This window comes from Humulus lupulus, chromosome 9, assembly GCF_963169125.1.
Source record: "Humulus lupulus chromosome 9, drHumLupu1.1, whole genome shotgun sequence".
Classification (NCBI taxonomy): Eukaryota; Viridiplantae; Streptophyta; class Magnoliopsida; order Rosales; family Cannabaceae; genus Humulus; species Humulus lupulus.
In genome coordinates this window covers 179,683,158-179,708,473 of record NC_084801.1, presented here as the reverse complement: position 1 = coordinate 179,708,473, position 25,316 = coordinate 179,683,158, and the positions used below count along the sequence as shown (strand labels likewise).

Below are 25,316 nucleotides of genomic sequence, written 5' to 3'. Positions count from 1 at the left end.
TGGCGCCCTCCCTACTAGAACGGGCGGGGTCCTCTACGCCGTGGTGGTTATCGACTACTTCACAAAGTGGGCTGAGGCAGAGCCTTTGGCAACGATCACATCCAAGAAAGTCCTCGACTTCGTAGTCAAGAGCATCATCTACTGATTCGGGCTGCCGAAGAAAATCGTATCTGACAACGGGACTCAGTTCGACAGCGACCTCTTCACTGAATTTTGTGAAAGGTACGGCATCATGAAAAGTTTCTCCTTCGTGGCCTATCCTCAGGCGAACGGCCAGGTCGAGGCAGTCAATAAGACGCTGAAGGCGAGTCTTAAGAAGAGGTTTGACGAAGCCAAAGGGGTCTGGCCAGAACAGCTCCCTCAGGTATTGTGGGCGTACCGGACCTCGTATCGGACCTCTACGGGGCATACTCCTCTCTCCCTGGCTTTTGGGAGCGAGGCGGTCCTTCCTGTTGAGTTAAAGGTATATTCTCATAGAGTCCAGGCATATGACCAGGATCGCAATCATGAACTGCATTGCTCGTCCCTCGACCTGATTGATGAAAGGCGAGAAGAGTCACAGCTCCAGCTCGCGCATCACCAACAAAAAATTACGCGTTATTTCAACTCAAAGGTTCGAAAACGCGCTTTTAGCATTGGTGACCTGGTCCTCAGGAGATTTTTCTTAGCCAGCAAGGATCCCAATGATGGAGTATTGGGACCAAACTGGGAAGGACCTTAGCAAATAGCCGAGGTCATAAAGGAAGGAACCAACAAGCTTGCACGACTTAATGGAGAAACGGTCCCACGAGCTTGGAACGCCACCCACTTGAAGAAGTATTATCAGTAACACCCTTGTAAGGCTTACTTAGAGAGGCCATTTTTTATATATTGAGCAATGAGAATTAACTTTTCGTTCATGATTGTATATATTTGCAAGTGTAATCTCAAGTAACTACGAAAGACCCTTTCCTACTTACTTGGGGGGCATATGGTACCTGGATAATATAACCAGGTCGCCTTAAAGGCTTAGATGCTGATTCAAATCGATTGATTGATGTTTTTCTTAAAAAAACGTGAGACATTGATTAAGGATCAGTAAGAACTAAGTCTTACCCTGGATGTAACCAGGTCCTAAAACTTAGAATTTAATTCAAATTGATTGATCGGTGTTTTTCTTAAAAAGCACAAACATATTAGTCAAAGAATTAGCGAGAACTAAGTTTTCAAACTAATGTCCTGGATGTAACCAGGTCCTAAAACTTAGAAGTTAATTCAAATTGATTGATCGGTGTTTTTCTTAAAAAGCACAAAGATATTAGTCAAAGAATTAGCGCGAACTAAGTTTTCAAACTAATGTCCTGGATGTAACCAGGTCCTAAAACTTAGAAGTTAATTCAAATTGATTGATCGGTGTTTTTCTTAAAAAGCACAAGGTATTAGTCAAAGAATTAACGCGAACTAGATTTTTAAAGCGAGGTCCGAGATTCAACTAGGACTTGTCTTAGAAGCTTAAAAACTAAGACTATTAAAATACATAGAGGCAAAAAGATGTAAATCAATTAAAAGTAAAGATTGATAAAACCAATTGTCTCGAGGTGAAAAAACCTCATGCAAAGTTACAAAAATAAAATATAATAAAAAAGAAGAGGGGAAAAGGCCCTAGGCACCACCGGGCTGCTCCGTTGAGGTCGCCGTCTCGCCCTCCTGCTCGGCCGCTGCGGAGGCCTCCCCGGTCTCAGAAGGTGCCTCTTGCTGGAGGTGAGCTTTGAACCCTTCCTGGAAGACGTCCCAGTCCGCTCCTAAGAAGGAGAAGTCGCCGTCCGAGTTATAGACCCAGCAGTGGTAGAGCATGTCCTCCATGGCGGAGCTAGAAGCTGCCTTCTCCATTTCCAGGGCGGCCTTAGCCTCCTCGACCCCAGTCTTCGCAGAGTCTAGCTCGACCAGCGCGGCAACAAGGGCGGCCTTGGTGGCCTCGGCCTCTTGAAGCTTAGGACGGGCTTCATTCAGCTCGGCCGCCAAAGCATCCTTGGCATCTTTTTCCTTCTGTTGGGCTGTCTGTAAGGTGACCAAGGCAGTTTGATGGGCGGCCAAAACTGTTTGATGCTCACCCCTCATCTCCTCGAGCCGAGCCCTGGACCTGGATATGCTCCGGTGAAGGGCCAAGTCACTCTACAAAACAAAGAGGCAACTGCCTTAGAAAAAAAAAAGAGAAGCAGGGCAAGGCATGGAAATCAAAGATCATAAAAGGGTATAGTCAGCTTACCGTTAGAGCCATTCCCAGTGAAGAATCCATTACATTCTCCAGGCTCCTTGCTTCGATGGCCCGCAGGTCCCTCTCGGTGGCGCGGTAGAAGTGGTCGACGGCGTAGCTCGCCGTCTCATACACCGTTCCCCGGAAGACGTCAGGAATCTTCTCCAAGGCCTGGGGATCCATGGGAATGCGCACATATGGGACTACGGCCATCAGAGTCCCGGCCTCCACCTCCATGTCCCGAGCAGGGGACAGAGCTCGAGGAGGGGGCGGGGGCATCTTCTCCACTGGCGGGGGAGGAGGTACCTTGGCCAGGGCAGCCGGGCCCTGGTCTTTCCCCTTTGCAGGGGATTTGGATGATGTCCCGACGGCTTTCTTTGCCATCCAGAGTTTCTTCACCATGGGCCTGGAAGCCCCAGCGGAGGAGCTCCCTCCGGCGAACTTAGCCCGCAAATCTTTGTTCCTGGGTTGAGACATCTCCTCTGGCAAAACAAAGACATTGTTAGTACACAAGTTAGCATTTATGCAAAAACAACAAAGATAAGGAGAACAGAATCCAAAAACATGTATCGTAAGGGATCCTACCTCCCGAGCTAGGAGAGGAATCTATGGTCACGACCATCGGCCTTGGAGCTACTGCTGGGAAATCTAAGTCAATGATTACGCGAGCTGGCTCGGGCTCTGGGTCCGAATTTGGCTCAGGACTAGACTCTTCTACATACTGCCTAAGACCTCGAGCTACGGTACCCTCCCGGAGTGATGGCCATGACCGAAGGTTGATCCTGTACTCCTCAAATAAGGCCGACCTAAAGGCTAAGGTGTTGTCTACGAATACAATACCCCTAGGGCGGCTACTTTTGTAATCTAGCACGAGCCGGTCGACACAATGAAGCCGGGTTATGTCAAGGTCAGGGTCGCTTCGGTGGCGCTGGACGGGCTGGTTGGGATTAAACCTAGCTAGCCGGGGATCTGCGGTGGCCCTATCTAAATTCCTAAATAGATATGGGTTACCTTTGTCAGAGGGGTCGGCTGCTGCCCCGGACTGGGCCCTCTCAATGTTGGCTTCTTGGACGACGTCCCACGCCCTCTTCCGCCTCACGAGGGGCACCTCATCCTCCTCGTCCTCGTCTCCTCCCTCGGCCTCCTCCTCGGGAATGGGCCTCATCTCGCGAGCTAGGGGAGGTCCCCGCGGTCTCCTCAGGTTCAAAGTCTGGCCCGGGGAGATCAGTTTGCATCCCAGCATCGTCTCGTCTGTCACGAGCTGGCGATAGTCCTTTTCACTGGGGGGCAAGCCCGCCAGTGTCTCGTACTGACTCCCAAGGATCACAGACTTGTCTGTCCTCGCAAAAATGGCTGCAGAATTATTCTATGTCAGAAATGGATAGAGGGGGGAGCTAACCAATACTTAACTTACGAGTAAAGAGTAAAATGTACTTACGAGGACGGTTGAAGTAGTGCTGTTTGCAGTTGCGAAACCCCTTGGACATAAAGAATTGGTCTTTGAAGTCGTTGGGGTGGCTGGGCAGCTCGATGACCGCAGCTTTATTTGGAAATAGGGTCAATTTGTAGAACCCGTCGCCTTGCCCTCGCTGCTCTGGGCTGGCCTTGAGGCAGAAAAAATAGAGGATATCTACCGGAGTGGGGATCTCCCACTCCTGTCTCAAGAACAGATATCTCAACCCCGCCAACAAACGGTAGAAGTTGGGGGGGAGCTGGAAAGGAGCCAACTTCACGTAGTTGAGGAAGTCAGCGAAGTATTGATCCAGTGGGAGGAAGGCCCCAGCCTTGAAGTGCTCGTCACTCCAAGCTGCGAATTCTTCATCGAGCGGTGCCCAGCTCCGCTCACCTTCCAGGGGAGGTCGGGCAATTAGGGTGCCCCTCCCCAGCTCGATGTTGTGGGAAAGGAATATCTTATTCATTTTCCCCTGGTCGGTGATCTTCGAAACTATCCTCTCAGCCTCGAAGAAGGCATCGGGCGCCACCTTGATCTCCCGCTCCACCGCCGGCCCGAAAGCGGGGATGGGGGAGTCTGTCATCACCTCCTTTCCTTTGGACTGTTGGGAGGACGAGCTGCGTGCGGTCTTCTTGGGAGCGTTCTTCTTGGGTCCCATCTGGTCGCCTAGCGAACAAAAGAAGAAATTTTAGAAAAGGCGACCTGAGCATAAGAAAGAATTTGAAGGTGTTTCATTTACACGGGCTGAGGTAATCTCAGCCCGTGGAGAGTGAGACTACGCGGTTCTATGAACATGCGCCTATGCTCCTAACAGATCCCATATTACTCGGAATTCGTGTGTCAGGAGGGTCAGGATAAAGGTTTGCCTTGGAAGGAAAGTTTTAGGCAAGAAATGCGAAACCGCCTGTGAAGCGTGTCACCTAAGCTACCCGGTTTTGCACCCAAAATGCTGGATATTTTAAACAAGCATACCCAAAAATCCTACCCAAAAAATTTCCCCAGAAAACGCACCCTAAGAGCCAGGTTCCTAAATGGTTTTCTCCTATAATCGATGCCCTAAACTAAAAACCCACAACTCAGTGCATGCCGCTACAGGAACTATTTACCTAAGATACAGTAAGAAAAATAAATTTTTAAAGCATGCACAGTCAGAAAACTTATGACGTATTGTGCTGTGGGAAGGATGAAGGGGTCGTCTGGGTTGGGGTCCTCGACGGAATGATTGGTTCCAAAACCTCAAAGGAACCCTTGCACCTGACCTTCTGGAATGTTGGGAACGGTGGCCGGGAGGAAGAGGGTTTTTCTTTTGAGGATGAGAAGAGAGAAGAAAATGGAAAGTTCAGAAAATTTTCAAAAAAATGGGTGGCCCATGCGTGGGGTGGCCACCCCTTTTATATACGTGAAAGACCATGAGAGGGGGGCCATTGGATCACCCTGATGTGGGATCCGAGGCTCCCCACTCGAAAGGCAAAATGACAGCTGAGCATAGGCTAGGCCATTTAATGTGGTTCTCGGAAGACGTACCGTCACCAACCACGATGCTCCATGTATTCGGCGCCTGCGTAATGGGCGGAATATGGAGGGTCCTTGGAGAAGCCTAAAAGCCCTTACTGTGGTCCCAAGTGGCGTCATGTACCACGAGCAGGGGCTTGAGGGGCAAATGTACGCCCTGATTTTCCAACTGGCTATTAGCGAGCTGAGGTATGGCCTAATTATATCAGCCACGTGGATCCCCCATGACCGGAGCTGCTGGCGTCAGGTCCTACCTTGTTAGCTCGAGGTATCCAAAGGTTCGCCAAGATTACTTAAGGACCGAGTTAGGACTATGAAGGCCGCAGGTCGAGGAGGCATCCAGCTCGGGGTACGAGTTGGAGTTGGATGCTATGAACTTTTATAAAGTCAACCACGCAATGTAAACGTGCATATATCAGACATCACGTGTCTGATATATCCCTGAATTCTCGGACACGCAGCATGAATGTGCGTATTCAGGGACCCACGACTGGGTTAGGCCGTGCGGCCCATTATCCCCCTTACCTATTGATTAGACCACAATTCATTTGTCAGGTTTTAGAAATTAATCATGAGTGTCACAGAAGTGACATGATGGGTAAAAGGGTCACGGGATGACCCCCCTTACCAACTCTCAGGTGCCCTCTCCTATAAATATGAAGACCCTGGGAGTTGGAAAGGGTTGGATTCTATTGTGTAATGAAATACCCTGTAAAGAATACCAGAAATACACCAATAATATTGGCTGGTGGAGTAGAAGGATTTTAACCTTTGAACCACCTAAAAACGTAATTGTGTCATCAGTCCATCTAAAGATCATTCATCTGTTTCGGTTCATTATTAAGCACTAATATCTTTCTCTTATTTTCTTAATTACCTGTTGGCGAAGAACCGCGTCAACAAATACCTTTGCCAAGTACCTTGGATTTTCCCTCATTGCCCATTTGAATCTCATGCTTTCCCTTTGACTCTTCAAAGGTATTGAACAATGATTTGTCATAGGTTACATGGACGGTGTCACATGTATCATACCACCACCCTTTCACCTTGACTTGGACCGCATTCACCTTACTAAGGGTAGCAACTATATTCTCCTCTTGAGTTGCATTTACCTTAGGTCCTTGTTGGTCTTTTCTATGCTTACACTCTCTAGCATAGTGACCATTTTTCCCACACACAAATCAAGGACCTTTCTCGCTCTTGAACTTATTTGGGTTTGTTCTTGGACCCAAGGATGTCTCGTTACCCTTTTTTCCTTTCCCTTTGTTTTTGGAATGTTTTGGTTGTGACACCGCATTTGCTTTGGAAGTCTCTCCATTAGAACCCTCCACAAGTTTATCTCTACATATCGATTCCTCCTCGATTCAAATATGCTTTTGGATTTCCTCCAAAGAATAATCCTCATTTTTATGAAGGATTCTTTTCCTATAGCTCTTCCAAGTTGGTGGTAATTTAGCCACTATAGCACCAACTTGAAAGGCCTCGAGAAGCTCAATCTTCAAAACTTTCAATTTGTTAACAATTATTTGCAATTCTTGTATTTGAGGAAGAATAGGTTTATCACCAAAAAACTTGAAATCAAAATATTGAGATATCAAAAACTTTTGGGTACCTTCCTCTTCTGCCTTGAATTTTGTCTCAAGTGCATCCCATATTTCCTTTGTCGATTTGGTCTTGGTGTAGAGGTCATAGAGCCTATCGAAAAGGGCGTTGAGGATATGACCCCTACAAAGGAGATTGTCCTCCTCCCTCTTCCTTCTTTTCTCCACCTCCCTGGGAGTGTCCTTGTCGGATGCCGTTGGGAGAGGTTCTAGAGTGGACTCTAGGATGTAGGCAATCTTGAGAGTGGTCAAGAGAAATCTCACCTTGTCTTGCCATCTAGTGAAATTGGACCCATCAAATCTATCCAATCTCACTAGGTCTTGATTCATGATCTTGATAATCTCACCTTCCAGTGAAACAAACAAAGGAATGAGCTTTTGAATGTTAGGAAAATGTATGTTGAATCAATGGAAATTGGTAAGAAAATTACAACTCTAGACAAAATATTACAGATAAATAATTATTGATTAAATAGTGTTACAACTCTATGACTGAAAATACAAATAAACAATAGAAGAATTAGAAGAAGAGAATGGAGAAATACAACTCTAAGCAAAATGATACAAATAAAGTAAAAGTGTTTGAAACAAAAGAAATAAAAAGATCACAACTAAACAAAAATACGAGTAAATAGAACAAGAATAATGAGAAGAAAATCAATACAAGAAAAAGTAAGAACAAGAACTAAAACCAAGAAACTCTCACTCACACAACCAAAGTGAAGAGTGTTGGGGATCACCAATGGTTAATTGGATGTTTCTGGAATTAAAAATGAGATTTGAGAGTTATTTGGGTTTTTGGAGGCGTTCAAAAAGGGTGGAAAAACAGAAAGAAAAAAAAAAGTTGGACAGTTAAGCACCAATGGCCGCGGCCAGAAAAATCAGTGACCGCGACCACTGGTCTCTGTTCTCCAGGCCGCCGCCACTGACCAATTGCAGCACACAAAAATGTGTTGTTTTTCCAAACGGTTCCAATACACTCCCAATTGATTTTGTAACCCCCAAAACACATTATTGGGTTAAAATCATATCTCTAACAGCCATTTCACATATGACTTTAAGAAATTCATCTCAATATTATGTAATAACAAATCTACACAATAATGAGCAATATTTGGAAGTTACAAATTTGTGACTAAATTTGTAACACTAAATATGTTACATATTTGGATATTCACATATATCTAAATATTGTAACTCTCTATTATATGTTACAATATGTGGCACTCTTTGTCACATTTATTTAGTCTAAAACATTATATTATAAAATAATATTGATCTCCCTTCAGTTTCCCAATTACACTTGGAGTTGGGAATTTTAGTGCTAAGTGCCTCACAGATGTCGCTGCCCCCAGCCCAATCAGGGTTGGTCTCTTGAGCAAGATGTTGTAGGCCAATATATATAATATATAATTGAGATATACCCAACAACTAATTACTTGATATGGGCGGCAATTCGTGTCATTGTGTTGTGTTCGTGTCGTGTCATGTCGAGTTGGCATGTCTAATTAGTCAACCCTAACCCGACCCGTTTATGTTTCGTGTCAAAAAATCTCAACCCTAACTCGACTCGTCGTGTTCACGTGTCTACCAAACCCATCTCATACTACTTGTAGATTGACATGATTAGTATCACATTTATTTTACATTTATTATTGCATCAATTTGTTTCATTCATTTAACTATTACACTACATAGAAATATATAAAGTTTCTAATAAACAAAATTGTTGAATTAAACAATTTATCACGAAATATCAACACAGTAAACAAATTTTTAATATTAATTAGTTATAAGTGTGTATTAATTATGCTATATTATTTTAAGGACTTTTCTTTCTACTTTAGATTTATTTTTTATGGAAAATAAATAATATTTTAACTATAAACTGAACACAAATGGGTCAATTCTTGATAGTTTCGTGTCACATGAGTTACCTTTAATCCGACTCAGAAAAATGTCATGTCAAACGGGTCTGACCTGTTTTCGATCGTGCACTTAATTTCCCCAATCTAACCTGCAAAAATCATGTCATTTTTTAGCCTTGTTGTCGTGTGAAAACCCAAATCGCCACCCGAACTATTTGAGCTAGTCCCTAGTAAGCAAAAGATTGAAAAAATAAATTGTATGGACGAGATTGAGTGATTTCCTATCCTGTAATTTGATAGTAGAGACAAAAAATGTATGGACTAGATTGACTGATTTCATTTATATATATTTATATTGTCGGCGTGATTTCTTATATTTTGATAAAGAGGGATTCTAGAAATCTCTATCGTACATATTTTGTGGACAACGTGCAGTGACCACAAATACTTAATTATTTTTATTTCTTTTGGACAACTAAATAAATACAAACTGATAATCAGAAAAAGGCAAAGTTAAAAAGACGACAAGATCAATAGATGAACATGGCTGAACCAAAGAACATGTCTACGGACGAGAGATGGAGTCTTCAGGGAAAAACAGCTCTGGTCACCGGTGGATCTCGTGGCATAGGGTATGTAACTTAATATATATATATATATATGATTAATTTGGCTATAGTATATATTATTGCTTAACTAATATAAATACAGAACTTGGTTTTAGGCATGCCATAGTGGAAGAACTAGCAAGATTTGGAGCCATAGTTCACACCTGTTGTCGCAAAGAAAGTGAGATGGAGCAGTGTTTGGAAGAGTGGAAAAAGAAGGGTTTCAAAGTAACTGGTTCAGTGTGTGATGTCTTATACAGAGACCAAAGAGAGAAACTTATGGAAACTGTGTCTTCTATTTTCCAAGGAAAGCTCAACATTCTTGTAAGTTTTATCCCTAATTAATTTTCTTGATTAATTATTTGCCTAATCATACGAAAATGACTTTCAACAGCCATTTAATGAAGTGTCCAACTTTTGTCCTGTGAGACCAGAGCACTGCCAATAATTATGTATAATAACTAATATGTAAAATATAGCTCAAAATCCAAAAAACAACACTTCTAGGAAATGATGTATAATAGCTAAGACAATGTTAAGCTATAGTAACATAAATCTTTCTCCACATATTTAACTAAATACTATTCATTCTATAAACTTATTTAATTATTTTTTTACTATTCTCTCATTATTTTTTATTTAAATAAATAAATAATATCTAATAATATAATATTTAAATGTTATAAAGAGAAATTATAGAGGAACCAATATATGAGGTAATATAAAAATTTGAGATAAAATTAAAAAAAAATAGAATTTTAGTAAGTTATTTTGAAAAATAGAGTAGAGAATCGATTAGAAGTGCTCTTACATTAGTTATTGTATAATAGCTATATAGCTCTCAAAACCTTAAAACTCCACTTCCAATGTTGTAAAATGCAGAAGTATTAGCACAATGTACTAGATTTATAGAATACTATTCTTGCTAAACATATATCATCGCAATAGATTCACCAATTCCTACAAACCTAAAACTTTGTATGTGGAATTCATTCAATTTTTCAAAGTTATTAGCTGCGAAAATTCCTACAACATAAATTTTCTCTTCTTTTTATAATTTTTTTTTGTGGGGTCTTCCTCTTATCAGTGCCATAAACCTAAGATATTGCTGCAAGAATCGCCACTACAACTCTTTTTTCTTGTAGTGAATATGCATGCACGGAGGACAATCACCCTTGCTACTAATACTCACAACTACTAGTTCTAATTATCTATAGGATTGTTGGTATTAATATTAATCAATATTTTGAAATTTTTATATTAGATAATACAATTGAAATTTCATTGTGAGTTCGTCATCTTATACACATATATTCTCATGAGCTTCAGGTAAATAATGCTGGGAGAGTAATAGCAAAGAATTCCACAGAATTATCTGCTGAAGATTTTTCGATTCAAATGGGAACCAATTTTGAGTCTGCTTTTCATTTGTCACAACTAAGTTATCCTCTTTTTAAAGCTTCCGGAAATGGAAGCATTGTCTTCATTTCTTCTATTGGCGCAACTATGGCTTTTTCAGCTTGTACTCTCCATGCTGCAACCAAAGGTATAAATATATATACACATTTATGTATATGTATACATTTATTATGTGAGAGACTATATTTTAGTTAAAAATACATTAGTACATTGTAGGGGAAATATGACTAATATATATTGTTACTGTTAGGAAAACATAATGGAAAGAATGAATTGATTCTCATTGAATTGAATTGAGTGGTAGAAGAGATTATATAGCATTAGCTAGTTATAAGCTTAGCTGTACAGAGTCATAACAACCCTCTAACACAAATAGTTGTAACAGAATACTAACTAGCTAAACTAACTCCTAACATCCCTCTCAAACTTAGAGTAGGTGTACAAACCACTTGAAGTTTGGTTCGAAGAAATAGAAACCTAGCAGCTGCCTTACATTTTGTAAAAATGTCAGCATTTTGATCAACTAAAAGATTGTGCTTGACAATGATCAGTTTGCGAGCCACCTTCTCTCGAACAAAATAAATGTGCAATTCAATATGCTTAGTATGGGCATGTTGAATTGGATTAGCTGCCATGAGTACAGTGCTCAAGTTATCACCCCACAATGTTGGTGTTCTAAACTGAGGAATGTAGAGTGTAGAAAAAAGAGATTGTAACCATGTAACTTCAGTAGTAAGATTGGCCAAACTTCGATATTCAGCTTCTGTGCTTGATCGAAAGACAGTGTGCTACTTCTTCAAAGACCAAGAAACAATGTTGTTGCCAATATACACACAGAATCCAGAGGTTGATCGCCTGTCATATGGGTGCGAAGCCCAGTCTTCATCACAAAAACCAACCATATCAAGGGAAGCACTCTTCTGAAATATCAATCCATTTGCAAATTGCATTTTAGCTCTACATAACAAATCAATGAGATACTTTTTCCGTGACAAATGCAAACCAGCTTCAGTATAGACTAATTCGATGCCCAAAAAATAGTGCGCTACACCAAGATCTTTTAAAGCAAAAGAATTATGAAGGTTGAAAATAAGCTAATCAATCATATCCTTTGAGCTACCAGTAACTAAGATATCATCAACATATACTAATATGAACAAAATATATGTTGATGTTTTTCAAACAAAAAGTGACTGTTCAAACTTAGCACGGATAAACCTCATAGTATATAGTGTGTCCCGAAGCCTTTCAAACCAGACCCTAAGTGTCTGCTTCAAACTGTAAAGGGATTTATGCAACTTACAAACATTTGTTTCTGCTTTAGGCTGAATAAAACCTGGTGGCTGGCACATATACACCTCCTCATGCAACACACAATTGAGAAAGACAGTATTAACATCCAATTGCCTTATTTGCCTATTCTTAAACAAAGCCACAGTGAGTATAACTCTAGTAGTTTTAGGTTTAACAACAGAGCTAAAAGTATTAGTAAGATCAAAGCCATACCGTTGACTAAAACCTTGAGCCACCAGTCGAGCTTTATGCCTCAAAACAGATCCATCTGGGTTTCCCTTTAGCTTGAAAATCCATAGATGCCCTATAACTTTCCTTTTATGTGGGAGATCAACTAAACTTCAAGTCTCACTCCCCACAAGAGCTGAATATTATTCAATCATAGCTATCTTCCATGAACTGTCATTCAAAGCATCTGCCACTGTTAATGGTTCTTTAGTTGAAATGAACACTTTGGGTTTATAAACCCCTGCCTTAGACCTTGTAACCATTCCATGAACATTCGAAGGCCCTGCAGGTTGTGTAGGTAAAAAAAAAAATCTACAAAATCAACATGATTAGTATTATCAATAGGTGAAGTTGGAGAGGAAGGAATTGACTCAAAGGACTGAGGAAGAGAAGGAGATGGTGATGTAGATTTTGAAAATGGTTGAGGCACATAATCTGATAATTGAGTATCAGTGGATAGATTGGATGGCACTTGCAAAGGAGAACTCACACTTGAACCTTTAGCAATGGAAATAGAGGTTGAATTTTGTCTAGCAGCCATTGACAAACAATTAGATGATGAAGTAGAATTGATTTTAGCATAAGGAAAAATATGCTAATTAAAGATTACATCTCTAGAGATGTATATTCGACCCGAGGAGGACATACATTTATATCCCTTATGATTCAAACTATATCCCAAAAATGTACGCTCAATGGAATGATACTCTACTTTGTGAGAGTTGTAAGGTCTAATATTTGGAAAACAAGAACAACCAAATACCTTTAATTGAGAGTAATCTGGAGGTTTCTGAAAAATATTTTGAAAAGGTGATGAACCAGACAACATAGACGATGAGAATCTATTTATAAGATACACAAATGTACGCACAACTTCATCCCAAAAAAACAAAGGCAAAGAAGCATTTGCTAGCAAAGTATGAGACGTTTCAATTAAGTGACGATGTTTGCGTTCTGCAACTCTATTTTGCTGATGAGTTGTAGGACACGATAGACGATGGATCAATTAAAGTGGGGCAGTATATTCAGTGTCAGATATTGGAAAAGGAAACCTGTGAATTTTACCTAGGCAACAAGCAATACAAAATCAACATGAGTTTTATTTGCACAAGAAATATTACAAGATGACAGCACATATTTTATAGTCTTGGCAGCTGCATAGCCCAATCTACTATGCCAAATGTGAATCAGAATGAGAGTTAATGAGCTATGAGTTATTACAAGAGTTAGTATTATTACTAAAAGAGTTAACAAATGATTCTATGACCCTTCGAGGAAGCAGTTGGAATGACACGAAAAGATGGAGGGAATGCATAGAGGCCATTATACTGAGATGACCTCGCATCAAGACCTGTTTGGAAACCTGATCTTTCACAAGACAAAAATTAGGATAGAAGTCAAAAAATGCACCATTATCACGAGCAAACTAAGAAACACTAATAAGATTTTTAGTTAGTGTTGGAACATGAAGAACATTGTTTAGAACAAAATCCCTAGGAGTAGATTGAGATTGTAAAACTGTCTTACCCACATTCTGAACAATCAAACCACTACCATCACCTATATGAAGCTTCTCTGGTCCTTTGTAATCCTACTTGTGACTAAGACCGTGTTGGTCCACTGTCCAGTGATTTGTAGCACCTGAATAAGGGGCCACGCAGGGTCATTAACCATTTTAGCAGTAGCCACAATAGCTGTCATGTTGGATGGCTGTTTATCAACTTGAGTAGCTCACTATCCCGGATATTCTGGATTGAACGTCTGGTAATATTTGGATGCAAAATGACCAACTCTGGAGCATAATTGATATGTAGGCCGATTTGAACCAGAAGAAGTAGGTGATTGACGATTAGATCCAACCGAGACACCATTATTAGGCAAAAATTGTCCATGACCTCCAGTACCATAAGGATTCCAATAAGAACAAAAATTGGAAGTAGATGAACCACCATGGCCCATACTCGGACCACCAGTTGACACCACCAAAGGGCTGAAAGAATTGGTATTACTGAATCTTTTCTTGAAGCCTTGCGTCTGACTAAGACTCACCAAAGGTGGAGCTGAATCAAGAGTCTAACTGTGTTTCTCCAACCTATTTTCTTGAGATAGTAGTAATGATTCAATCTCAACCACAGTATATGGCTGAGATCTTGAATTGATTGAAACAATGAACACATTGTAATCTGATGGTAATCCGTTAAAGTTGGCAACTATGTTTTCCTTCGCCGAGATCGAGTGACGAACCGACTCCAATTATTGACCAACACCTTGATCTTCAGCAAATATTCATTGATCGACAATGAGCCTTTCTTGTCATTACCAAGCTGCGTCTCAAATTGATCAATCTTCGCATTCGACTAAGAGGTATAGTATTCTTCAAGAATCTGCCACACTTTTGCAGAAGTACGACAACTAACCAAACGCGTGAGAATACTTTCTGTCATCAATTAGAGTAACCATGAGTAAAGAAGTTGATCTTGAGTGTGCCAATGAGTATACACTTTGTTCACCTTCTTGGCTTGTCGATCAGCATCGGACAAGAACTTTTTTGGAGGAAAAAAATCTGGATATATGTAGTCATCAAGTTGATGACCAACAATGGCTACTTGGACTTGCAAACGCCATAGAAGGAAATTGTTAAAGTCTAATTTCACAGACAGATTATGAGAGAACACTACCGAAGCCCTTGCTAGAGAAGAAGCTACTGTCGGAGTAGAGGGAAGATATGGATTTGCCATAATGAAACAAGAAAATTGAGGAAGAAGATCAAGAACACTGAAAGCTAAAAAATGAAAGAATGAAAGAGCTGAGGAAAAGCGTGTACGAGCAAAGGAGAGAATCTTATGGTTTTGATACATGTTAGGAAAACATAGTGGAACAAATGAATTGATTCTCATTGAATTGAATTGAGTGATACACGAGATTATATAGCTTAGTTGTACAGACTCATAACAACCCTCTAACAGAAATAGTTGTAACAGAATACTAACTAGCTAAACTAACTCCTGACATTCTTTATACTTTGTAACACTTAGGTCCCAAAAGTTGTTTTTGTACCAGTTAGGTCTCCAACCTTTCAAATCATATCATTTAGGTCCCTAAATATTATTTATTATATTTCATTTTTCTTTTAAAATACATAAAAAAATACAAAATAAATGGTGAATTATTCTTAAAATATTTGGACACTTAATTTATGATATTAACAAACATGACATGAGAAAAAAAATATTTTCATGGTATTTTTAAAAATATCCAATATCTTTATAAATTAAATTAATGTTTAATTAAAAAAATATTCTTACCTACATTGTTGTTTAATAATTAATATTAATAACTATATTATCTCGGTTATCTTGATATATATATATATATATGTTTAGTTATAAGTTACATTATAGAAAAAATTTACAAAATAAAAATAAACATGTGCATGATAAATATTGATAAATTCGTGATAGTTCAATTATTAAAATTAAAAAAATATAGGTAAAAAAAAATTTTTGATGAAAAATTAATTTATTTTATAAAACTATTAACTATTTTTTAAAATGTCATGAATTTTTGTTTTCAATGTCATGTTTGGTATTGTCATAAATTAAGTGTTGACCGCGTTTTTGGCCAACGACGTGTAGACGTCAAAAACGATAAAAACCTTCAAAAGAAAAAAACGACACAAATAATTTTTATAGTGGTTCAGCCCCAATGCGTTGGTAATAGCCTAATCCACTTAGAGTTGTTATTAAAGATCTGCACTCAAGATCAGATGAACCTGAGTCAGCTGAGTTTCTTCAGTGCAGATTACAAGAATACAAGAATTCTATCAAATACAAGTACTCTCTCTTTAGAAAATAAGAATCCCAATCCCCCCAAAAAAAGTCCCATTTATGATGCCATAAGCCTTGTATTTATAGGTTCATGATCGTACAGATGATATCCCCCCATAATCGGGATATTTTGCTATTATCATTATATTTAATTTACAATAATGTTCAAAATATAACAATACACTATATTTGTGGGATAAACTGAGAGATTCCCGCGTACGCCAAGACCGATTCTTATTGAAGCCGTTTATGGGAATCTTGACGTAGCCCCGCTTTATCTAGTCGATCCATATCACATTCAGTCTGGTCGGCTAAACCTTGACTGGGCAGACATGCACTTGACCAGTCGAATATTGCCATGACTGGTCGGCCAAGGTCACGCCTGGGTAGACAAACATGTGACTAGTCGGCCAAGGTCACGCCTGGGTAGACAAACATGTGACTGGTCGGACAAGGTCATGCCTGGGCAGACAAACATGTGACTGGTCGGACAAGGTCATGCCTGGTCGGTCATGACACTTGACTGGGTAGTCAACATTCTTCACTGGTCTACCGGGCCACTCCTAAGCCAAATCACCCAACCATTCCTTGCCATTTGTCATTTCTACTGCCACATCATCGTTTTCAAATTTTGGGGATAACATTAAGTGGTCTAGATTTTTTTAAGATTGATTCACCATTTTTTTAATATTTTTTATGTATTTTGAAAGAAAAAAGAAATAAAATAGTATTTAGGGACCTAAATGATACGATTTGAAAATGTTGGGGACCTAACTATTACAAAATTAACTTTTGGGACCTAAGTGTTACAAAGTGTAAAAAATGAAGATTGTTGCTGAAGTGTAATAAGAATTGAACATTTTAAAAAACAATTATTATAATATTTGCATTCAAAATTAGTTTCATGATTGTTGTATGTACATATGCATGCATGTATCAATATAAAATAATAAGAAAGAAACTAGAGAGAAAAATAATAATCATTGTACATTACGAAAACAATACATATAAGATACATAGAAATTGATAATTGATGTTTCATCTAGGTTAGGGTGATTTGATTCAAAGTGAATTGTTTTATCTATATATAAATATGATAATTTTGCAAAATAGACAAAAGGAGATTTGAGAGAGAATCAAAAGAGAGGCTAGTTTTTCATTATATCGAAAGAGATGAAAACAAGAGTACAAGAGCAACAAAATATATAGCCAAAATAATGAGAGGCTAAAAGACTAAACTACCCTTATGTTTTAATAAAACTTATATTATTAACATCCCCCCTCAAACTCACGATGCATTTGCGGGAAACATTGAGAGTTTGCTAACTAAGAAACGAAAACAAAAATAGTATGAGCCTTCGTAAACAAGTCGGCAATCTGCATAGCGGAAGTGAAAAATGGTAAACTGATGGTCCCATTCTGATAGTGGTGACGAGTAAGATGACAATATATCTCAATATGTTTCGTGTGCTCATGAAAAACAGAGCTGCGAGTAATCTGAATAGCACTAACATTGTCACAATGCATCAGAGTGGGATTTGAGAGAATAACACCCATATCAGCAAGTAACCAAGACAACCAAACAATTTCAGCGGTAGTGAAGGCCATGGAATGATATTCTGCTTCTGTAGACGATCGAGAGACAACAGTTTGTTTTTTACTCTTCCAAGAAATAAGAGAATCTCCAAAAAAATATACAAAAGCCAGTGGTAGATTTGCGATCAGTACAATCACCACCCCAATCTGCATTTGAGTAGGCACGTAACTCTAAAGTAGACGTAGATGGAAAAAGCAGACTCTGAAATTGAGTTTCCCGAAGATATCAAAGAATACGAAGCACAGCTGCCCAATGAACGGTAGTGGGAGATGCAACAAACTGACTGACAATGTGAACTGCATAAGCAATGTCTGGCCTGGTGATAGTAAGGTACACTAAGATACCAACCAGAGTGCGATATAGAGAGGGATTTGATAAGGAACACCATTGGATGAAGAATACCTGACATTAAGCTCAAGAAGGGTATCAACAGTGCGAGCATCAGAGAGACGAGCCTAATTGAGAATATCAACAATGTACTTAGATTGAGAAAGAAGATAGCCATGAGGAGAGTAAGCTACTTCTATCCCTAAAAAGTACTGTAGGGAACCCAAATCTTTCATCTCAAATTCACGAGTCAAGTGCGTTTTCAACTCTGTTATCCCATTCGCATCATCACCGGTGATAATCATATCATCAACATATAAAGAGAGTAAAGTGCGGCCAGAAGAAGTACACCTAATAAAGAGAGCTGAATCATGTGCACTGGGGTGGAAGCCGAGAGAAGTAATCACGATGGAGAATTTTTCAAACCAGGCTCGGGGACCTTGTTTAAGCCCATAAAGAGCCTTCTTCAACTACAAACTTCTCTTGAACTATGAGGAACACCTGGTGGAGGAACCATGTAAACTTCTTCTTGAAGAGTCCCGTTCAAGAAGGCGTTTTTAACGTCCATTTGAGAAATGGACCATTGTCGAGCAGACGCAACAGCAATGAGAGTATGAATAGTGGTATGTTTGGAAACTGGAGCGAAAGTTTCCTCATAATCCATCCCATACTCTTGAGAAAAGCCTTTAGCAACCAAATGAGCTTTGTACTACTCTACTGACCCATCAGACTTAGTCTTGATCTTGTAAATCCAATGGGAACCAATAGCACGCTTCCCCACAGGAAGAGGAACAATATCCCAAGTACCTGTCTTGTACAATGCAGAGAGTTCTTCTGCCATGGCCTGCTGCCAAAGAGGGTCAAGCAAAGCCTCTTTATAGGAAGAGGGCTAAGAGAGTTGGTGAATAGAAGTCAAAAAAGAAGAAAAAGAATCAGAATAAGTGGAGTAGACAAAATTAGGTAACTGTGTGGACTTACAAATTCTTTAAGGGTAGCGAGGAGGAGGAGCAGGATCCATAATCTCAGAAGCATCATGGGCAGTAGTAGGGACAGAAGGGACTTCGACAGGCTGAGAGCCGACATCTGCAGAGTTAAGAGTATCAACAGTACAAGAATCAAAAGGATCAATACGAGTGAGATCAGATTTGTGTAGATTGGGCTGTCCGATGGAATAGAGTAGAAAGGTATATGCTCAAGAAAATCAACATGACGAGAAACATAGAGTTTTTGACTAATAGGATCATAACATCGATATCCTTTTTGACCTTCACCATAACCAAGAAATACACAAAGAGCGGAACGAGAAGTAAGCTTACTACGTTCAACATGAGGACGGAGAACAAAACATGTGGAACCAAAGACTCGCAATGAAGAATAATCAGGAGTGTGATCATAAAGATTTTGAAAGGGAGACAGACCTGAGGTGACAGATGACAGAATTCTATTGATTGAATGAACTGCGGTCAGAATGGCTTCCCCCCAGAAATCACTAGGAACATAAGTAGACAATAAGAGAGAATGAGCAGTTTCAACAATGTGTCTGTGTTTTCTTTCGACAATCCCATTTTGCTCTGGTGTATCGGTACAAGAGGTTTGATGTAAGGTACCACCTAAAGCAAGCAATTCAGAGAAACGATTGGAGGTATATTCACCACCCAGATCACATCGAAAACATTTGATAACAACATTATGTTGAGTTTTAACAAAAGCACGAAACATATGATAAATCGCGAGGAAATCAGAACGATGTTTCATAAGATAGACAAAAAAAAACGAGTATAATCATCAATAAAAGAGACATAGTAACGTGATCCACCTTTTGTTAGAACGGGTGATGGCCCCCACACATCAGAGTGAATCAAATCAAAAGGGGCAAGAGAAACAGAACCACTCTTATAAAAAGGTAAAGCAGAAAATTTTGCCAATTTGCAACCACAAAAATCTGAAATATCATGGGTTTGTAACTTTCCTAATGCTCCTGTGGAAGCTAAGTACTTTAAACGTGAACCAGATACATGTCCAAGATGAGAATGCCATAAGTAAAAACTAGACGAAGACGAACTTAAACGAAATGAAGACAAATCGACACTAGAAACTGCAACATCAGGAACTCTCAACTCATCTAAAATGTAAAGCCCCCCCTGCCTACGGCCTGTCCTAATCAACTTCTTGGAATGAGGATCCTGCACATAACAACAAGAACTAGAGAAAATAACTGAGAAACCAGAGTCACATAATTGGCCAACAGAGACAAGATTCAAAGTAAGATGTGGAATATGATATACATCAGAGGATGACATTTTTGGAGTGCAAATCGAGCCAATCCCTGCTAATGGCATGGGAGTGCCATCAGCGGTCATGACAGATACAGAGGGTGCTGATTTAATGGACATGAAGGAATTGAAATTAGATGACATATGATGTGAAGCTCCAGAATCAAGGACCCATATAGAGGAAGATATACTTGGTGTACTACTAGAAGGCAAACCTATGAGTGAGGAGGCTGACATGACGTGTGGCTGCGAGGCAATGAACTTCTGAAACTGCTCTATGAGTGTATCGATCGAGGTACTAAGAGTGCTTCCAGAATCTACAGGTGGAACAATAGCTGCCATGTTCGAAGACATAGAATGAAGAGGTCGATGAGGTTGGTTGCCAGATTTCCAGTGAGAAGACTGATTCGGTGATTCCGCCCTATTCAACAGTTTGGGACATTGAGCCTTCCAGTGTCCCTTTTGCTTGCAAAAACTGCATTCTTCGTAGCCAACCTTGGCTTGAGTCTTGTGTTGATTGTTGGAGGCTGGCCGATGAGGAGCTGCAAAGACAGAGGAATTCAGAGAAGGAAGAATCCCCTTTTCCGCCACCCCCCCCCCCCCCCCCCCTTTATCAACACGAGACTTCAAGCAAATCTCTTATGCTAACAACTCATTAACCATCGAATCAAAGGACGGAAGAGGACTGTGATGCAGGATTGTTCCAGGAAGACCTTCAAACTCATCTTGAAGAGCCATAAAAAATTGAACCAGACGTTGTGTCTCTCCGAGCAATGTAAGGGGCAAATGCCCGTAACTTCGCTGATTCAGTCAAAGCAAGATGATCCCACAGATTAGACATAGCAGAATAAAAATCCTGAATGTTCATGCTATTCTGTTGAAGGGCCCGAATGTCAATCTCCAACTGATACTGCTTTCCGAAATTAGACTGTGTATACAATCTTTATAAGTACTCCCAAAATTCCTTCGCCGTCTCATATTTTGCCAGTTGGATACCGATTGATTGTTGAACCGAGTTGTTGATCCAAGTGATGATTTTCGAATTGTTGGCATCCCAAAGATCCAACTGTTCTGCAAAGCTCTCATCCTTATCGTCCTTCGGTTTCGTGGAAGTTCCAGAAACATAACCCCACATGTGTTTCCCTTTCATAAATTTTTTCATAACATAATGCCAATACGAATAATTCTGCCCATTCAATTGCACATTAATGGACTGAAGCGAATCATCTTTTGCGCCAGCCATGACGAATAATCGAAATCCAAATAGACAGAACAAAGTGCGAAATCCCCAAGATTGGTGCGAAAACCTCAAAATCAAAGCCAAAGACAGAGCCAAATTCCTAAAAAAAAAATCAAAAGATCACCAAGATTGTAATCCTAGCGCAACCAAATCAAGGATACTCAAGAACATGGCTCTGATACCATGTTAATTTTGCAAAATAGACAAAATGAGATTTGAGAGAGAATCAAAAGGGAGGCTAGTTTTTCATTATATCGAAAGAGATGAAAATAAGAGTACAAGAGCAACAAAATATATAGCCAAAATAATGAGAGGCTAAAAGACTAAACTACCCTTACATGTTAATAAAACTTATATTATTAACAAAATATATGTGTAAGAGTTATATCTGACTAGTTTGTATATTTTAAGTCTGTTATGCATGCACTGTTTTTGTATCATTTTAAAGTAATTTGTTCTAATAACATCCACAGGAGCAATGAACCAAATAACAAAGAATTTAGCATGTGAATGGGCAAAGGACAACATTCGTGCAAACGCAGTTGCTCCAGGGCTTACTAGAACCACCATGTTGGAGAATTACTCGGTAGGGTTTACTCTCTTCTTATATTTTCCTTTTCTTTTCTATGTTAGTTTTAATTAATATTAATTTCATATTTTCAAAATAAATATCTCGTAACATAATGAATATGTATTTCATCATTTCACTACAAATAGTCTGTAGAACCAAACTTTTACTAAAAAAAGTGATCATTTTTTGTAACTAGACTATCTTTTTAGTCTTAATTTGTGTTGACTAAAAGTAAGTTTTTTTTTTGTCAGTGTCACCCCTAAATCTATTATGAGTCTGCAAATATTTATTGTAACTAGATGTTGTTCAATGCTTGCGTGAGAATATTAAGGTTAAAAATTGCAGTGGGTTACATCTCTACTATGTTCAAATATGTAGCCCTCACAAGAACTAGATGTCAATTAATTGTTGGAATATTTGCGACAAAACCCTCTATTTTTTTTTAGTTCACGCACCAATAACCCCAATAAAAAATTTTGACGGAAATATTCTCAACTGTTACGTTTTTCTTGTTGTCGTTCACTTTTAGACGTTATGTGCCAACAAGGATGAATGAGATTCCCTGTAGCGAATTCATTTGTCCACATAGTCCATGTGTCATTTTCTAATGACATGGACTTTTTAAAATACCATAATTAAATTAAAGCAAAAAATATTAAAATATTTCCAATACTTAAACATATAAACATAAATGTAAATAAAATAAGAAATAATTAAAAAAAAAACAAAAATCCTAATTTAAAAAAAAAAAGTAACATAATTTTTCAAAACAAAAAAAGATGAGAAAAAATGTTTTCTCTGAGACAAGTCTAGGGATGTAAATAGGGCGGGTCGGCCCCGCCCCGCTAAAGATCCGCCCTGACCCGCTAAGTTTCTGCCCCAACCCGACCCGATCCGTTAAGACTTTTGATCCGGGTCGGGTCAGACCTGCCCCGGATGTTATGGAGTGGATCAGACCCGATCCGGTAAGGTTTTTTTTTCTTTTTCTTTAATAAAAGAAAGACTAATTTTTTAAAAAAACATATTACAATATATAAATAAATAACAAGAAAATCTGCCATACTAGACATAAATAAATTGCCTAATTTTCTTTTATAAATTATCTTGCATACTAAAATAAAATAAAATTTCATATACGTCATAGCAAAACATCAATTTTCTTCTCTATATCTCTTAAATATACTTTGTTATACATATATATATATATATTTGGATTATAGATCACCCTAAATAGTTGTAGTAATTAGTTTTTAAAAAATATTCTTTATTACAAAAAAAAAAAAAAAAACAATAACCTGGTCGGGTTGTGATCCGACCCGCTTCAATTGCTAGCGGGTCGGTTCCAGATGTCAACCCGCCCCGGTTTTGCCCCACTTATTTTTGGATCATAGGTCGCCCCGATCCACCGGTTTTTTCTGCCATTCCTGGACAAGTCGACCTTGTGAAGATAAGAACCTCAGAGATCAATCTTATGAAGAAAGGCTGGGCAAGTTGATGGGAGAGGCCGGAGTAGAAGAGCGACGGTGGGGGTAGGGCGGAGGCACACCAGGTAGCAGAAACCCAGCGATGGTGCTCTTCAAAGATGGTCGGCAGATGCCATTCTGAAGATCCGCACAGCTCTAAACCCACTCATCTCGACTCTGATGTCGTCCCGCTTGAAATGGAGGTCAGGTCCAATCTGCACAACTCTGAACCCACTCGTCTCGACTCCGATGACGTCCAGTTCGAGCTGCATGTCGGGTCTGATCTGATGATTGGAAAGCAAAGGAGTTCGACGAAGTCTCGATCCAATGGAGGAATGGAGGTCGACGAAGCAATATTCAATCGGTTTCAGATTCATTCATCATCCTCGTTCTATCTACATTTGATGGGTTTATTTCAGATTTGAGTTTTCTTTTGGGATGGTAGAGTTTTGATATAGGTTTTGGGGGAAGAAGAACTTATTTAAGGTTTGTGGTAGAGTTAAAGCTTGTGCGATACAATTCATCATCTGAGAAAAAGGACATTTCAGTTTTTTGACATCAGTCTAACAAGAATAGATCTGGGCATTTGGGTTTCAAGCTCTTCACAATCTGTTCTTGCTCATCTTTGCTGAATTTGTGATTTTGGTTTTGAATTATGAGTTTAATATTAAATAGAGTATTGGTTTTTAATGTTAATTTTGATTCTCATTAGTGTTGTTGAATGATCTTGGTTTTTTTATTTTTTAATATTCATAGTTTTCAAAGATAATGGGTTTGAGATTTTGTTCTTCAACAAATCTATGAGTATTTGAACTAATCTTGGCATTTTAGTTAATATAATATATTAATTATGTTTACATTATTAATTTTTGGGTAAAATTACTAAATTAGTAAAAATTTCATGTCATTAATTAAGTGACATGTTAGCATCCACGTGGACAAATGAATTCCCGCCATATGGACTCTCGTTTGTCCTTATTGGCACTTAACATTCAAAAGTGAACTGCTGCAAGAAAAACGTAACGTCAGAGGTGTTGCCATCAATTTTTTTATTGGAATTATTAGTTCGTGAACTAAAAAAGAATTAGAGAATTTGCTGCAAATATCCTTAATTGTTAGGACATAAATCTCTTATTCAATCACATTAAGCGAGTTACCGAGTTGGGTGATCACTTAAAATTTTGGGAAAAATTATAATAAAACTTCCCTAAAAAATTATAAAAAAAAAAAGCCACTAGCCCATAAGACTTAAATTCTGGCTCTATATATGTACTTAACTTTTTCACCTTTATGGATATATGTGTATTTTGTGTTTACAACACATTTGTGAACAATCATGAAAATAATTTGATTTTTTTTTTTTTTAAATACTCATGTGTTTCTTCGTAATGTTGTCATTGTTATTTTCAACACAGGATAATTTAGAGAAAGGAGCTTCGGGTCAATATATTGACCGAACACCCATCAGACGACTAGGGGAGCCTAATGAAATTTCATCAATGGTAGCTTTTCTTTGTCTACCTGCTGCTTCATTTGTTACAGGTCAAGTTATAACTGTTGATGGTGGATTTACTGTGAATGGTTTCCCCATCTCTAGCTCACCTGGCCAGTAAATTATATATATAAATCTATATACTAAATAAATGTTATGTTATGTTTTGACAATAATCTTTATAAATATTATGTCATACACGTATATTTTATTTTATTTTATTTATACTATTGTAGAACTAGCTACGTAAGTACATTACAAGACAAAATAATCCTAATTGTATCATAATCAGGACATGAATTAGTGAAATT

At 38.8% G+C, this 25,316-nt stretch overlaps 2 protein-coding genes across 4 annotated transcripts; one reads left to right on the top strand and one right to left on the bottom strand.

Annotated features, from left to right (window-relative positions):
• Positions 1 to 1,352: 1,352 nt before the first annotated feature.
• On the bottom strand, positions 1,353 to 8,957 carry LOC133801350 (uncharacterized). Its single transcript, XM_062239533.1, has 3 exons — positions 8,737 to 8,957; positions 2,246 to 2,715; positions 1,353 to 2,151 (listed from the first exon to the last, which is right to left on the bottom strand). The coding sequence occupies exons 2-3, from the start codon at positions 2,708 to 2,710 to the stop codon at positions 1,642 to 1,644; spliced, it is 975 nt and encodes a 324-aa protein (XP_062095517.1). The 5' UTR covers positions 2,711 to 2,715; positions 8,737 to 8,957; the 3' UTR covers positions 1,353 to 1,641.
• A 129-nt stretch (positions 8,958 to 9,086) lies between these two features.
• On the top strand, positions 9,087 to 25,230 carry LOC133801351 (tropinone reductase homolog At5g06060-like). Of its 3 annotated transcripts, none has more exons than XM_062239534.1 (5): positions 9,099 to 9,299; positions 9,392 to 9,599; positions 10,605 to 10,821; positions 21,953 to 22,065; positions 24,929 to 25,230. In XM_062239534.1, exons 1-5 carry the CDS (start codon positions 9,205 to 9,207, stop codon positions 25,124 to 25,126), a joined length of 831 nt encoding a protein of 276 aa, XP_062095518.1. In that variant the 5' UTR covers positions 9,099 to 9,204; the 3' UTR covers positions 25,127 to 25,230. The 3 variants fall into 3 exon arrangements, 2 of the variants coding, with proteins under 2 accessions (XP_062095518.1, XP_062095519.1); XM_062239535.1 differs by having other exon boundaries at positions 9,160 to 9,299; positions 9,379 to 9,599; XR_009876841.1 differs by lacking the exon at positions 10,605 to 10,821 and having other exon boundaries at positions 9,087 to 9,299; positions 24,929 to 25,016.
• Positions 25,231 to 25,316: the final 86 nt, after the last annotated feature.

Coding starts and splice junctions, on each gene's coding strand:
- LOC133801351 (XM_062239534.1), top strand. CDS start 9,205: ATGAACATGGCTGAACCAAAGAACATGTCTACGGACGAGAGATGGAGT. Junction 9,600..10,604: donor AAGGAAAGCTCAACATTCTT/GTAAGTTTTATC, acceptor CATGAGCTTCAG/GTAAATAATGCTGGGAGAGT. Junction 22,066..24,928: donor CCATGTTGGAGAATTACTCG/GTAGGGTTTACT, acceptor TTTTCAACACAG/GATAATTTAGAGAAAGGAGC.
- LOC133801350 (XM_062239533.1), bottom strand. CDS start 2,710: ATGTCTCAACCCAGGAACAAAGATTTGCGGGCTAAGTTCGCCGGAGGG. Junction 2,152..2,245: donor CACTGGGAATGGCTCTAACG/GTAAGCTGACTA, acceptor TTTGTTTTGTAG/AGTGACTTGGCCCTTCACCG.